Here is a 16142-nt window from a genome sequence, read left to right as displayed (position 1 = left end):
CACCGGTGATACCAAACCCACTGTCCTAGGACTTTCTTTCAAATTAAGTGTCTACGACCTTAACATACTCTTATATTTTACTGTTCCCAACACCTGCTTAGTATTTTATGGCATAGATGTTTATACTGAGGAATAGCTTTTTTTTTTCATTTATTTCTAAGAATATTTTACTACACATCTAATCCTGCGTGTGTGCATGCGTGCGTGCATGTGTATGTTAGCTTCTACAGGAGAAATTCCTAAAAGTGGAATTGTTGTGTCAGGAAAAAAATTTTTTTTTCCTGACACAACAACTGTCAGAATTGCTCAGAAGTGGCTCAGAGGCTAAGAGCACCAACTGCTCTTCCAGAGATCCTGAGTTCAAATCCCATCAACCACATGGTGGCTCAGGACCATCTGTAATGGGATCCAATGCCCTCTTCTGGTGTGTCTGAGGACAGCTATAGTATACTCATATAAATAAAGTAAATCTTTTTGAAAAAGTTTTAAGGGGCTGCAGAGATGGCTCAGTGGTTAAGAACACTGGCTGCTCTTACAGAAGACCCAAGTTCGATTCCCAGCACCCACATAGCAACTCACAACCATTATGTAACTCTGGTTCCAAGTAATACAATGCCCTCTTCTGGCCTCTGTAGGCACTAGGCATGCATGTGCTCTACTGACATTAATTCAGGCAAATCACCTATGCACATAAAATAAAGATTAATAAAAATTAAAAAAAGAAAGGGCTAAGTTTAATGCTCCAAGTTTATCTTTAGCTTCCGTTGGTACAGGGCCAGGAAGGCTTGGCTAATGGCATTTACTGTGACCAGTTTACCTGTTCGCTTTGTTTCTCTGATTACCACGTCGGTCTGGCTTTGCTGGTCTGGTTTTGGGTTTTGTTCTTTGATTTGTCTTAGTGTGTGGTATTCACTCCCTAGATCTCAACACACAGACCAGGCTGGCCTCCAACTCTTAGCGATCCAATGGACGCCACCTTCCAAATGCTTAGATTAAATGCACCACCATGCTCAGCTTCTGGTGGTTTTTAGCTATTCCATGATACAAAATTTTGGGAGTGCCGGGTACTGTTGGAAAATTTAAGCTGCCTCTTTGAAAATCTGCCTCCTGCCCAGTTCTGTTCATTCCTTGCCTGCCACAACAATATTTTGTTAAATATTTTGTTAAATATCCTCTAAAAATGAGTAACTCACTTACATTAAAAGTACATGAGAGTACCAATTTTTTTTTTAATTTATTTATTATATATGAGTGCACTGTCTCTGTCTTCAGACACACCAGAAGAGGGCATCAGATCTCATTACAGATGGTTATGAGCCACTATGTGGTTGCTGGGATTTGAACTCAGGATCTCTGGAAGAGCGGTCAGTGCTTTTAACCTCTGAGCCATCTCTCCAGCCCGAGAGAACCAATTTATTAATAAACTCATTAATGGTTCAAGGCTGGCCTGGCCCAGGATGGTTAGCTTTAATCTGATAGGCAACATGAAGTTAGCTGTGATTATCATCTCTTCTAACTTTAGTGATACTGGACATCTTTGATAGGTAGGTCACTGGTGTTTCTCCTGTGACACTCCCGTGTTGTGGGCTTTAACGCATGGGTCTGTGGGTTTGTGGTGGCTTTGACTTTTTGTTTTGTTTTGTTTTTAAATTAGATCCCACATTGCATTAGGCAAGCAGTACAACTGAGCTATACCTCAAACTTTTAAGCATTTTTTAATGCTGGGAAATGTAATCTTTTACAGGTTATTTTTTTTCCAGTTGATGAATTGTTGTTGCTTTTTGTGGTTCTTTATTTTGTAGTGCCAGAGGTGGAACATAGGTTCTTGTACATGGTAGACATGGGCGCTCTACTGTGAAGGGGTATCTTCTGCCCTTTGTCAATCTTTTTTTTTTTTTTTTTTTTAAGACTTGTTTTTTTTTAACCAAACAGAAAGGTTAGATTTATTGTCAGGAGGTGGTTAGGGTTAGGGTTAGGGTTAGGGTTTCAGCACCAGGCTGGCCTGGGACTCAGATCCACCTGTCTCTGCCCCACCTCCCCAACCCCGAGTGAGACGTGAGCCAACACAGCTCTGCTGTGTTTTTGTGTTTTGGGTCAAGGTATCATTGTGCAGTGCAGGATGGCCTTGAACTCCCGTGTGGCCCAGGATGGTTTTAAGTTTTCAATAATCCTCCTCCTATAGCCCCCCATGTGCTGGGGTTGTAGACATGGCCACCACAGCTGGCTGTTAATTCATGCTATTCAGGTTTGTCTTTCACTACTCAAGGTGTGTTGGAATAACTTCTACATTGTACACACACACATCGGAAATGCTTATTTTCCGTGACAGGATGGGAGGGACAGTGAGAGGCTGACTTTGTCATTGTCATGGAGCCTGGGCATCTTGCCCTTTGCCTGGCAAAGGGCTGGGGGCTCCTACAGAAGAGGCAGCGGGTGGGGAGCCTGCAGACGGGCTCAGAGTGGGCTCTCTGAGGCGCAGGGGTTGCTGCAAGCCTGTCTTCTCCGCTTCTAGGTTATGAAGGTGAGAACTTGAGAAAGATTCTCAAGGATATAGAGATAAGTAAGGTGGTATATCTCGATCGATGGTTCCTGGAAGTGATACCCCAACAAAACGGAGAAAAGAGTGATCCAGTTCCCTCTCAAATCATCAATAACTACTTCTCCATTGGTGTGGTCAGTGGAGTAGGGGCGGGGAGAAGGGAGGAGAGAAGTGTGGGTTAAGCAGGCAGAAATTGGAGCTCAAAAAGGAAGAGACACGGGAAAGTTGGGAATTGGGTATATAGTGGTATGAGCTGCAGAAACGACTTGGGACATGCTGCACTCTGGAAGGGGGTGGGGAGAGGAGAGGGGAAGGGCTGGGAGGAGAGGGAAAGAGAACTTAGCAGAGAAAGAGCTCTGAACACACAGGTAAGTGTGGTCTCTAAAATATGCTTGTACCTCTCCAGGATGCTTCCATCGCTCACCGGTTCCATCTCATGAGAGAGAAATACCCTGAGAAGTTCAATAGCAGGTGAGGAAATGGGGGAGTAGGGCGGTTATCTACACCCAAGCCTGGTGAGCTGAGTCTGATCCTTGGGACCCACAAGAGGGGAGTGTCTCTTGTAGGTTGTCAGCTGACCTCTGTATACACAAGTGACTGCACACACAAAATAAGCATTGAAAAAAGACAGGGAACAAACAGTCTCAGGGATGGGTTTGTGCCAGGCATGGTGGCACATGCCTTTAATCCCAGTACTGACTTGGGAGACATAGGCAGGCAGATCTCTGAGTTTGAGGCCATCCTAGTCTATAAAGGAGTTCAAGGATACACACACACACACACACACACACACACACACACACACACACACACACACACACACACACACACACACACACACACACACACGGAGGCAAAGGTAGGCAAAGCTCTGAGTTTGAGGCCATCCTAGTCTATCTAGTCTAGATAGGAGTTCAAGGATAGTCAGAGCTACACACATTAAAAAAAAAAAAACATCAAAACCAACAACAAAACAAAGAAGATTGGATTTGTAACCAAGTTTGACACAGAATGGTTAACTACGGATGTAAACAGTGCTAGGAAAGCCCTAACTAAAGCCACTGCTGCTCCCCTTGGAGCTGTCAGCACGTGTAACCTGTGTCTCCCTGCTGGGCTTTTGCTGGCTGACACAGAATGAAGAACAAGCTCTGGTACTTGGAGTTTGCCACGTCGGAGTCCATCTTCTCAACGTGCAAAAAGCTGGAAGAGTCAGTGACCGTCGAGGTGCGTATGATCATACCAACTGAACCCACGTCTCATTCTTCTGTAGACAGGGTCTCACACTGTAGCCCAGGCTGACCCGGAACATGTGGCAATCCTCCTGCCTCAAAGTTCCAAATGCAAGTTGTTTCATTTTCTTGTATTCAAGTTTCTTCCTACCTAGGAGCCCTTGGGAATATCACATATGTGTGACCCACCTTTCTTTGACCACCCAGCTCTCCAACCCTGATTTGCCAGTCCTTAAGGATACAGGAGTCCTTGAGCTGGTGAGATGGCTCAGCAGGCAAACAGTTTGCTGCCCAGCCTGATAGCCTGAGTTCAATCCCCCATGACTCGCAGGGAATAAGGAGAGAACCAACTCCTACAAATTGTCCTCTTGACTGCCACACAGGCATACATACATGTGCCCATCCCTCACATACAGACAAAGACCAAATACATTTTAATGACCAAATACATTCTTTTGGAGGCAGGGTCTCTGTTGTGTAGATCTGGCTATCCTAGAGCTCAATATTTAGATCAGGTTGACCCCAAACTCGCAGAAATCCTTCTGCCTCTGCCTCCTGACTGTTGGAATTAAAGGTGTGTGCCACCAATGCTAAGCTAATAAAGATATTTCTTAGGTGGTAGAAGCCTTTAATCCCAGCGCTCCAGAGGCAGGGACAGGCAGGTCTCTGAGTTCAAGACCAGCCTGGTCTACAGAGCAAGTTCCAGGACAGCCACCGCCACAGAGAAATCCTGTCTTGAAAAATCTACTGTCTATCTGTTAGGTCTTTTTTGTTCTCCTCTCTTGCATGCCTCTTAATTCTGTCAGGAGCAGCCACACTTTGTAAGGTGAGCTTTTACACGTTCTCTACCTACCGCTCTGTCCCTGTCCCCTCAGATGTGTGGGAAGCTGCTGGATCTGAGTAACCTGTCCCTCGAAGGCATTGCGGTATTGAATATCCCGAGCATGCATGGTGGCTCCAATCTCTGGGGTGACACTAAGAGACCTCATGGGGATACGTGTGGGATCAACCAGGCATTGGGCAGTGTGGCCAAAATAATCACAGACCCCGATATCCTCAAAACCTGTGTGCCAGGTGAGACAAGTGCCCAGGAGCTAATGTGGGCAGGACCTGAGGGGAAGGTGTGAAGCTTCCAGGAGAACCCGCTTCCTTCTGCTTCTAACCCCCCAGACATGAGTGACAAGCGGCTGGAAGTCGTAGGAATAGAGGGTGTGATTGAGATGGGTCAGATCTATACCAGGCTCAAGAGTGCTGGACACCGGCTGGCCAAGTGCTCCGAGATCACGTTCCAGTAAGGGTTCCTGAAGGGAGGGGGGTGATGGTTCATGGGAGGGGGGTGGGGCTCATTTTATTGGGTCTGTCTCCATGATAGAAGGTCTCAAAGCTAACCCGAGAAAGCAGAGTTTTGATGTTTGGCTGGTAAGAATATCTCAAGCAGTCTTTCTCGACCTTCCACAGGACCACAAAAACCCTCCCTATGCAAGTGGATGGAGAACCCTGGATGCAGGCACCCTGTACAGTGAGTATTGTCTATGCCTGTAGAGGCTGGACCCTTCGGCTCCTGGAGCCTAAGTCTCCATTCTACAGCTTCTCTACTTCTCCCTGGCACCCCAGGTTTCCCTGTGCACCACTATTCCCAATTTCCGGTTTCTCAGTAACCCCAGAAACTCATCCCGGAACGCTAATGCTCTAAGGCACCAGGACAGGCTTCCAAATGTGGTCCCTTCTTTTTCAGATCAAGATCACCCATAAGAACCAGATGCCTATGCTAATGGGTCCAGCTCCCAGTTCCTCCAATTTCTTTGGCTTTTGGAGCTGAGGATGGATGCCATCTGCCTTGAGCCCACCTCCCTGTTCCTGGAGATTTCCCACTATCTAGATGCTGTCACACCTTCCTGCCAGCCCAGAAGGATGTTCCATCACCTTCACAGTATTTATTATCCTCCGCAACCTCACTGCTCCCACACAGACATCCTTACACAACCAGCGATGCGTAACCTTGAAAATGCCTCATCTAATAAAGTGACTTTTTCCATCACTGGGATATCTGTTAAAATGAACGACACATCTCTTTTTACACCTTCACCCCTCTACAGACAGATTTAAAAGCAGACAGAACAAATAAATGAACAAAGAAAGCCTACCGCAAGGTTCTGAGAATTTATTTCAGATATTGGTTGGTAATCTTGGAGGGAAGACTGCAGAAAATACAGGCACTGCTGTCAATCCCAGGAAATCCACAGCATGGAGAATGCTCAGACCTGCTGCCCGCTGAGGAGCGGACTGCTTTCACCGAGGCGGCGAGCGCAGAAGACTGGAGGCAGGCGCAGCCAGTGAGTGCTGCCATGTGGCGTTTGGGAAACTGAGTCCTGCTTCTTAAGTCTGTGCCTAGTATGGAGAGAAGAGGGGCGAGTGGTAAGCAAGGACGGCCTGCCCGTGCTAATCCTGTATCCCACGTTTACTTGGCTTTGACTGGAGCTGTCTCCCCTCTTCCTTACTCTACCTAGTAATTTTCATCTTCCCTTGTCTCTCTAGCCACTAACATACCTTCCCCCAACCCCTATAAGTACACGCACACGCACACGCACACGCACACACCTTTCTATACAGGGTCTCGATTCACTTACCTCTGCCTCCTGAATGCTGGAACTAAAGGTGTGTGCTATCATGTCCTGCAGAATTTACCTTTTTCATGGGGGAATAAACTGCCCTGCTTTTTTTTTTTTTTTTAATTTTACACTTTTATTTACTTATGGGTGGCGGTGCATGGACCACATGTGGAAGTAGGGAAATTTAGGGGAATTTGGTCTTTCCTAGAACCGGGGATTGAATTCAGGTGGTCAGCCTTGGTGGCAAGTACCTTTCCCCACTGAGCCAAATCACTGGCCTCTGACCCACTCTTTTATTTATTTATTTGTTTGTTTGTTTGTTTGTTTTATGTATGTGAGTACACTGTAGCTGTCTTCAGACACACCAGAAGGGGGCATCAGATCCCATTACAGATGGTTGTGAGCCACCATGTGGTTGCTGGGAATTGATCTCAGGACCTCTGGAGGAGCAGTCAGTGCTTTTTTTTTTTTAAAGCTTTATTTATTTATTATATATAAGTACACTGTAGCTGTTCAGACACACCAGAAGAGGGCATCAGATCTCATTACAGATGGTTGTGAGCCACCATGTGGTTGCTGGGAATTGATCTCAGGACCTCTGGAGGAGCAGTCAGTGCTCTTAACCACTGAGCCATCTCTCCAGCCCTTGGCCCACTCCTAATATTAACAACAGCTGCACGTTATGGATCACTTCACTCTTGTTTCTACCCTAGGAGGCTTGCCCACATAGCTTCTAATGCCAATCATCTTCACAAGTTTAAAACTACTTCCCCAAGGTACCACAGGAGGACTACATCCCGGGCCTGTCCACCCCGGGCCCTCTCCCAGACACCATGCTTCCTCCCACACGGGAGTAGTAGTTTTGTACCCCTGAAGGAAGAGGGATTGGTGGTAAAAATGGATGAGGACCTAGATACTGGAGAGCAATGTCTTACCTATATATCAGAGATGCAAGGACCACAGCCACCAACACCAGTAAGACACCTACAAGCAAGGGAGCCTGCCCAAGGCCGCCTTCTTGACCTGTAAGCAAGAATCCCAGATGCTACTTCAGTGTCTGTTCCCTCTCAGCCTCTGTCCTTCCATTTCTTCTAGTTCTTGTTTAAGTACCTACCAGGAACAACAAGTTGGGTGCTGGCCACTGCCAGGCTGTTGGCATCAGCCAAAGACACATTGAGGCAGTAAGTCCCCGAGCCGCCCTTCAGTATTTGGTGTAGAACCAGCTGGCAGTCTGGGCTTGGTGGCACAGGCTGGCACAGCCTCTGGGCAGGGGGCTGGCACCCCGGTGATGAAATATCCATGCAGGCTTCCTTGGGTAGCCTGAAAGAGTATGAGTTTGCATCGAAGGATCTGGGAAGGGACAGAACTCCAGAAGGAGGGACAATCATCCTCAAGGGTTGACAGGACAGCCAGCAGGACACTCACCCGCCTTGGCAGGACACAGTCAGCTCAAAGGCATCCCCCTCACTGGATGGCACAGCCTGCAGGATCTCAGCACTTTCAATACCCTCTGCAAGGTTACAACTTTTTAAGTTAGGATTCCTCTACCAAGACCATAAACAGGAAAGCCCAAGGGGTGTTCTCCCAAAACTATCTCTGCCACTGGGGTATTCTCAAGTAATTTCTCCCAAGGTACATCACTACAGCCAGCCCTGGAAGCTTCTGCCTCCTTTCCTCAGTCCCCAACATAGGCAAGACTCACGGACGATGTCCAGGGTGAGGGAAAAAGAACCATATCGATATAGAACACAATCCAGGGGGACTTGTCTCTTCACAAGCATTATGGTGTCTGTGTCATCCGGTAGAGGGCTAACGGACCCTGTCAGGGGGAGATTTGAGGGGACAGAGTCAAGACCAAGCAGGCCTTGTCCCAAGTACAGCCAGAGCTACAGGATCCTACAGTGACTGGCTTTGACTCAACCAAGATCTGGTAGGTCTCGTATGTAAGGAAGCTATGTTAGGAAAAAAAGTTCTTTTTCCCACCTAGGGAAAGAGATCACACACACACACACACACACACACACACACACACACACACACACACACTCCAATTCCAATACTGGAGAAATGGCTCAGTGGCTTAAAGTACTGTAGATAATCTGGGACTAATTCCGAGCACCTACATGGTGGCTTACAATCATCTGTAACTCTAGATCCAGTGCCCTGGTTTCCAGGAGTATGAGACATACAAATAGTACACAAACACGCAGGTGTTTGTGTACTATGCAAACCATGCATACGTTTTTTTTTTTAACTAAGAAAAAAATGACAAAATATTCTACAAATATTCATCTTGTCCCACACTGGGCTAGGTCCTGGACTAGACAATCGGCCTGTGTCAATCTGTTCAGCATTAGAAATGGCAGAATCGGGGTGTCAGGGTCTGAAATATCTGCATTTCTGTTTGAACAGAAAATGTGACACAATTTTGTTAATAACCATAGGCTGTTCCCTTGGCTCCCTAGCTGTTATTCTTGGAGATAAAAAAACAAACAAAAACAACAACAACAACAACAAAAACCAATCCCATTCTTCCCTGGTGAAGACTCATTTCCTGAATTCCACATCTCTTGCATGCAGCTAAGACACTCTGTAGGCCTTAGAGCCAGTGAGAATTCTGAACGGCCACAATGCTAAAGAGAGGACTGGTTAGCATCTGAGTGTGGGTAAGACTTCAGAGTGGAGAACTGACAGCCCACCTCCGAGAACCTCATTCACGTGCTCTTACCTGTAGAACTTGGTGTGGGCAGCAGTGGGCTGGCATCTGAACCCTCGGGTTTAGGGGTGGGTAATTCTTCAGCAGTAGTTCTCACCAACTCTGTGATTGTTGCCTGTGCCACTGTGGTTCCAGAGGGCCTTGCGGGTGTGGTACCCTCTGGAGTTGACATCTCTGCCAGCGTCGTATCTGTGACCGCTGAGGTCAGCATCTGTTCAGAGGTCGTAGCTGTGACCTCTGTGGTCGGCACAACCGTGGTTCCAGGGGGCTCCGTGGTCGGCATCTGCCCCTTTGTAGTGGCTCCTTGCCTGGGCGTGGTTCCAGGGGGCTCTGCAGTTGGCACATAGCCATCTGTGGTACCCGGGACTGGGGAGGAACCACAGGAAACAAGGGGAATGGCAGCTTGCAGCACCACATGGGCAGTGACTGAGCCTGGCTCCAGATAAGTGTGAGTGACGTCAAGTGCCCGAGAGATCAGGGTTCCAGTACTGTCTCCAAAGTCCCAGGTGTAGGAGAGGTCAGCCTCAGCCAAATAGCCACTGGGGTCGTGGAGCTGAAGGGCAAAGATGAGAGGATGGTTTCTCAGGAAGCGCTTGTTCTCTCCATCCAAGGCCTGTAGCTGGGACACACTCACGGAGAAGGGCACCTGGTCTGCAGTTGGAGCCAGAAAGACCAGAACGGGGACCAAGTCACATCTCTTTCCCAGCCACATTCTCCAGGTACAAGCTGACTAGCCAGGTCTTTGTCTCTAAGCCCCACATTTCTCTGCCCAGTCTTTCTGCCCCTCCCCTCTGAAGGTTGGATACGACTTCCTCTTTTCCAGTCCAAGTCCCCACCTCATGCCCTTTGCCTGACTGGCCTTGTTCTTCTCTCCCCTTACCAGTGATGGTGAAGGTTGAACTGGAGTGAGCCAGGGGCACGTAGCTCTGGGACCCCCGTCGGTGGTAGACAGTCACTTCCATGGTGTGTGTGCCCAGCCTTGCGTGACCCGTTGGAATGCTCAGCTTGGACTCCGGGCCCCCCAGAACTTGCCAGTATTGTCCTGAGAGAAAGGCAAGGAAGGGAAGGCAATTGGTCAAAGAGAACTGAGAAAGGCCCTGGGTTGGGTCCCCAGCTCTGAAAAAAAGAACCAAAAAAAAAAAAAAAAAAAAAAAGAGAGAACTGAGAGGTGGTTTGAAAAGGCTTCAGAGAAGGGAGGTTGAGGATGCCCTCCAGGTGTCTGGAAGGGCGGGCTCCTCAGGTAGGATTACAGTTGGGAGGGGGCTGCTAGAAGACCTCACCCCAGGTCTTCCAAACATAAACAAAGCTTCTCCTCGGAGGCTTGGGACCAGATGGGCAGGGTCCACCGTCAGGGAAAACGCAGGCATCATCAGGTTCCCGTGGATACACTGGCTGTCCTCCCCACACCTGGCTCCCTACAAAGTAGTAGACAGCATCAACCTCAAGCTCCATCATTCTTCTGTGTGCACTCAAGCTCCTAAGATAGTCCCTGGGATGGGCTGTGAGAGTGGGAGTGCGCCTTGGCTAGAACTGCAGTCTCCATGCTATAACCCACGCGGGATGGTATGGAGAGTCGTATCACAGAGAGCATACACAGAACACCGGAGGCCCATAGAATGAAATGTTTACAGTGACTCTACAGGGAGATTCGGGGCAGCAGCAGCAGCAGCAGCAGCAGCAGCAGCAGCAGCAGCAGCAGCAGCAGCAGCAGCAGCAGCAGCAGCAGCCGCCAACAGTAAGTATATACTATAGGTCCAGGCAAGTCTGCTGAGCACTTTATATCGACGAGCCTGTCTTTACCTTCCTAACATTCTGTGGAGGCCACACCCACTTTATAGACAGGAAACCAGCGCACAACAATTTACCCATGCAGGGTCAGAGCTAATGATGGACTTACATCTCAGCCTGTACGACTTCAGCCATCTGTTGTCCTCCGATTCAGAAACTATCATTTTGTACATTTGCAGTATGCACTGACTATAACGAGTATAAACATCGCTTGGCTTTTTTGTTTTGTTTTCGTTTGTTTTAAGATTCTATGGGGGATAAAGGTCGATGGAATAGCATTTGACGAACATGAGTGAGGCCCTAGGCTTGAACCCCAATACTGTTAGATAGGAGAGGAAGGGGTTTGTCCCTGGGCTTACTGGGGATACCTCGGAATCTGAGCCCCAGGAATGAGTAAGGCTTAGGAGGTACTGAGAAAGGTGCTTACCATTGATGATGGTGTTGTTGACCCAGATAACCTGACCATCCGGCAGTACCTTTTGACTTCCAGGGAAGTGCAGAGCAATGGAAAAGGAGGTATTTGCACCAACCAGTGTAGGCCCATCATTCCTGACCTTCAGAGACACCTGGCCACCTGGGAAGCCAAGCCACATTAGCCAGGACCCTGGTTTCCCCTCTCCAAACCTCTTTCCCTACCTGCTTCAATTTAACCCCATTCTTAAGTCTCATCATATCCCATTTCCCCAGAGTTTCCAAATCCTACCTCTCCAGCAGTTAGACCCCTGCACCTCTGTCCACTCAGGGTACAGCTGCTTGTTCCAGACTTTAGTTACAAGTTGCCTCGAGACGCCACGCCAGTCCTGATTCCTGGATCCTAAAAGAAATGTACCGTAAGATCCTGGGATCCTTTACCCCTTCTCAGAGGGCAGTCCCATGTCCTGTGCCATCTCACTGTTAAATTCGAAGCGAAATCAATTTTGGAGGGATGGAGGGCAACACTGAGACCCAACATCTGTACGCACTGTACCACCAAGCTATATTCTTAGCCCTCTTTTACTTTCTTTAAAATGTTTTTATTAATTTTTTTAAAGCTGGGCTGTAGTGGTGCATACATTTAGTCCCAGCACTTGGGAGGGAGAGGCAGGTGAATCTCTGTGAGCTCAAGGCCAGCCAGGCTTACAAACAGAGCTCCAGGATGGTCAGGGCTACATAGAGAGACCCTGTCTTTAAAAAATCCTAGAAACGAAAATGTTTTTTGAGATAGGATCCCACAATGTGGTGACCTAGAACTCACTCTGTAGACCAGGCTGACTCAAACTCAGACTGCCTCTAGAGCTCAAGAATTAAAGACATGCATCATCACACCAGAAATGGTTTTTCATTTAAAATATTTATTATTTACACACACGCACACACGCACGCACGCACGCACGCACGCACAAACTCACGCATGCTCACACAGGGTTTCTATGTGTAATGGCTGGCCTCAAGCTCACAGAGATCTGCCTGTTTCTGTCTTCAGAGTACTGAGATTAACAGTGTGTGTTACCAAGGCCAGCCTATTTTTATTAATTTTAATGTCTTTAAATAAATTAAATAAATACTGGATTCCCTGGTTTTGGGGGTTATAGACTCAGGGGTTACTGGAGAGGATACTGGGAAGGAACTCAGGTCCTCCGGAAAGGCAGCAAGTGCTGTGAACCACTGAGAACCGCCCACCCCACCCCCGCCGCGCCCCCCTTCCGCCCCGGCTGGTTTTATGGGAACTTGATATAACCCTGAGTCATCAGACAGGAGAGAGCCTCCACTGAGAAAATAAATCTTCCATAGGATTGGTGGCATAATGGAGGGAGCCTGTCGGCATTTTCTTAGTGACTGACGGGGGAAGGCCCAGCCCACTGTGGGCGGTGCCATTCCTAGGCTGGTGGTCCTGGGTTGTATCAGAAAGCAGGCTGAGCAAGCCATAGGGAAGCAAGCCATAGGGAAACAAGCTGGTAAGCCACACCACTCCATGGCTTTTACATCAGCTCCTGTCCTGTTTGAGGCCCTGTCCTGACTTCCTTCAGTGATGATCAGTGATGTGGAAGTGTAAGTCGAATAAACCCTATAATTCTCTAGAAAGACCAATCAGCTTCAAACTCACAGAGAAGACCCATCTGCCTCTGCCTTCCGAAAGTTGGGATTAAAAATTTAAGCCACAAGGCTTAGAGAGATTCCTCAGTGGTTAAGAGCTCTGACTGCTCTTCCAGAGGTCCTGAATTCAAATCCCAGCAACCACATGGTGGCTCACAACCATCTGTAATGAGATCAGATGCCCTCTTCTGGTGTCTGAAGACAGCAACAGTGTACTTCTGTATAATCAATCAATCTTTAAAATAAAAGGTGTGAGCTGCCACGCAGCCCGGACTTTGTTTTTAAACTGGCCCATAATCACCATAAAATCTGCCCCTCAACTCCTCCTCCTTCTCTATCTCTTTGGTTTTAGAAAAAGGTCTCCTGCATCGCAGGCTAGCTTCAAACTTCCAGTGTGGGAGACAATAACCCTTAAGTCCCAATCTCCCTGCTTTTACTGTCTAAATGCTGGGGTTAGGTATTTGCTAGAACCACAGCAGGGCTGGAACCTGGAGATTTGTGTGTGTTTGACCAACTCTACCCTCTAAGCTCTATTCCACACTTCAGATTCATCTTAGTTTTTGTTTTTTATTTATTTTTTTTCAACAGAGTTTCTCTGTGTAGCCTTGACTATTCTGGAACTAACTCTGTAGACCATGCTGGCCTTGAACTCAGAGATATGCCTGCTTCTCCTTCCTGAGTGCTGGGAATAAAGGCATATACCACCATGGCCGGCTCAGATTTGTTTTTTGTTTTTGTTTTTTTTTAAAGAATATTCATTCTTGCTGGATGCTGGTGGTGCACACCTTTAATCTTTACACGGAGAAATCCTGTCTCAACAAACAAACAAAAAATAATATTCGTTTAAATTGGTATGTGAGTGTATGTGTGTGTGTGTGTGTGTGTGTGTGTGTGTGTGTGTGTGCATGCTTGGTGACCCCTGAGGTCAGAAGGAACCTCTGATCCCCTGGGTCTGGAGCTACAGTTAGTTTCGAGCTGCCATGTGGGTGCGCTGGGGACTGAATCTAGGTCTTACAAGAACAGTCACTGAGCTAACTCTCCAGTCCTTCAGAGACTTTTTTTTACATGGTGGAAAGGCCACTGTGGCATCAGGGCATGTACTCAGGAGTCAGCAGCGTAGGATCACCATGAGGTTGACAGCATGAACTACAAAGTGGATTGTAGAGCAACCCAGTCTAAAGAACTTTGTCTCAGAAGGAGGAGGAAGAAGAGAAGGAGAAGGAAAAGGAGGAGGTATTGGTGTAAGGGAGGAAGAAGAGGGGAGGAGGAGGGAAAAAAAGAAAAAAGAAGGAAGGAGGGAGGGAGGCAGAGAGGGAGGGAGGGAGAGAGAGACAGAGACAGACCAGGGAGAGGAGGAGAGGAATAAGAAGCAGGTACAGGTTGGAGGTGGGGACAGAGCAGACGTAATTATTATAATTTAATTGGGTATAGTGTGTCACATCTGTAATCCCAGCATTCAAAAGAAGAAGCAGGAAAATCACTGCAAGTCGGAGGCCAGCTGGGGTTGTTACATTGGGAGACCAGAGCTAAAATGTATGACTGAAAAGAAAGGGATAAAATGAGCTTCCACATCCCTTCACCTGAATCCAGATCCCACCAACAGTTTGATACATTTGCTTTATCCTTACTGCTTGCTGGTCCTGTCTGAGGTTTGTATTCAGAAGAAAAATATTGGGCAAATGAGGTGGCTTATGGGTAAAGATGGTTTCTGCCTGGCCTGATGGCTCCAGTTTGTTCCCCAGACTCACATGGTGGGAAAAAAACAAAAACTAAAGTCAGGGTTTGAAATGTAAGCACAGAGCCTTAAGAACCTCGACCTGTGGGTATCAACAGAACATTTGCACATTAAGGAACTCCATCTCAAAAAAAAAAAAAAATGAAAAGAAAAAAAAAAAGCCTGGAAATTGCAGTACAAATGAAGAAGCCAGATTAAGGAACTTTCACACACACACACACACACACACACACGAATCAGCACAGAGAACTGTCCTTAACCCAAGTCTGTCCACGGGAAGGAAGCCCAGGGTTCTGCTGGGGGTTTGGTCTATGCTCCTCTCAGGGAGTGCTCAACCACTGAAGCAAGAGCAGTCATAAGATGCACCATTCTTTTTGACTGCCCACTCTCCCTCCTCAGCAGCACGGGACATTCCAGACCCTCTCACCACCCTTCACTCCCTCCCCTTGCTCCTGTCACGAGGCCTCAATCCCCCAGAGTCCTTTCATGTGATGCTCAGCTGAGACCCTTCTGAGACCTCTCCCAACCCTAGCGCATAAGTCCTGGGCTGTATTCACCTGTCCCCACCCCGAGTGCAGAAGGCAGTATATATCAGTTTGGTCTTATTGAATACCCTATTCTTTTTCTCTCTACGTCTCCTACCACTAGCACTTAAGATATTACCCAAAGGATCTCCCTGCTCATGTCACCTCCTTGGAGCCCCTGCTTCAGCTGATTGCTGCTCTAGGAAGCCTCAGAATTAGTGCTGTGCCTTCTGCCCCTTGCATCAAATAGGAATACTTTTATGCTTCACATCTGAAGCTGGGCACAATAGTTTAAGTCTGTAATCCCAGTACTTAGGAAGTAGAAACAAGAGGATCAGGAGTTCGAGTCCATCCTTGGGTATATAATGAATCTGAGGCTAGCCTGGGCTACACTGGACCTATCTTAAACAAATAAAAAACAAACAAAACTATATTCTCACCAAATCAAATAGAGCCAGCCTGAAATATTTTTACTTGTCTGATTAGAAGGTGGAAATCCAGAGCAGCTAATAGCACTTGCTCCTGACCACACACACTCACCTTCTATAGACCCCAAAGCCAGCAGAGCACCCAGCACAAGCACAGGAAGGAAGCGCCTTCTCTGGACACCCATACTGGTCCTCCTTTCAGCAGCCAAAGGTACCAGGGGGTGAGAATGAGCCCCTATATAGAAGGGGATGCTCATTTGCATAGGCCTTCCTCCTCTCCCTCCAGAGGAGGGGAAACCTGGGAAGAAGGAAAGGGCCGGAACTGATTTCATCCCATTGCTCCAATGACAGTGTCTGGTTTCACTGGGTCACATTCACTGACACACACTTATTCTGGAAAGAGTTCGCTGATGGGCAGCCGCAATTCATATACTTCACAGTCACAGTTCAGCAAGGCAGAGTCAAGAGAATTGAGTCAAACCAAAGAGTTCCTTAAGACAG

At 47.5% G+C, this 16142-nt stretch overlaps 2 protein-coding genes across 2 annotated transcripts in view; one reads left to right on the top strand and one right to left on the bottom strand.

Moving 5' to 3' along the window:
* The window catches only part of Dgka (diacylglycerol kinase alpha), an 18371-nt gene extending 12460 nt beyond the window's left edge, over positions 1-5911 (top strand). The window contains exons 17-23 of the mRNA XM_032909219.1: positions 2513-2673; positions 2946-3010; positions 3673-3763; positions 4644-4842; positions 4939-5059; positions 5227-5287; positions 5504-5911. Coding sequence (XP_032765110.1) covers positions 2513-2673; positions 2946-3010; positions 3673-3763; positions 4644-4842; positions 4939-5059; positions 5227-5287; positions 5504-5587 — 782 coding nt within the window. The 3' untranslated portion in view covers positions 5588-5911. The remainder of the gene's footprint in view (positions 1-2512; positions 2674-2945; positions 3011-3672; positions 3764-4643; positions 4843-4938; positions 5060-5226; positions 5288-5503) is intronic.
* On the bottom strand, positions 5910-16142 carry Pmel (premelanosome protein). The gene is made up of 11 exons (XM_032909220.1): positions 15754-16142; positions 11585-11695; positions 11309-11455; positions 10374-10508; positions 9974-10135; positions 9106-9744; positions 8080-8196; positions 7803-7887; positions 7492-7697; positions 7313-7400; positions 5910-6156 (listed from the first exon to the last, which is right to left on the bottom strand). The coding sequence occupies exons 1-11, from the start codon at positions 15971-15973 to the stop codon at positions 6024-6026; spliced, it is 2043 nt and encodes a 680-aa protein (XP_032765111.1). The 5' UTR covers positions 15974-16142; the 3' UTR covers positions 5910-6023.

This window comes from Rattus rattus, chromosome 1, assembly GCF_011064425.1.
Source record: "Rattus rattus isolate New Zealand chromosome 1, Rrattus_CSIRO_v1, whole genome shotgun sequence".
Lineage (NCBI taxonomy): Eukaryota > Metazoa > Chordata > Mammalia > Rodentia > Muridae > Rattus > Rattus rattus.
The sequence above is the reverse complement of the archived record's forward strand: the minus strand, read 5'-3'. Positions and strand labels throughout refer to the sequence as shown.

Excerpts from the sequence above, each read along its gene's own strand:
- Pmel (XM_032909220.1), bottom strand. The coding sequence starts at position 15,973 with ATGAAATCAGTTCCGGCCCTTTCCTTCTTCCCAGGTTTCCCCTCCTCT. Across the intron at positions 11,696-15,753 it reads GGCTTTGGGGTCTATAGAAG|GATCCAGGAATCAGGACTGG; the intron begins GTGAGTGTGTGT and ends CATTTCTTTTAG. Across the intron at positions 11,456-11,584 it reads GGGGTCTAACTGCTGGAGAG|GTGGCCAGGTGTCTCTGAAG; the intron begins GTAGGATTTGGA and ends TTGGCTTCCCAG.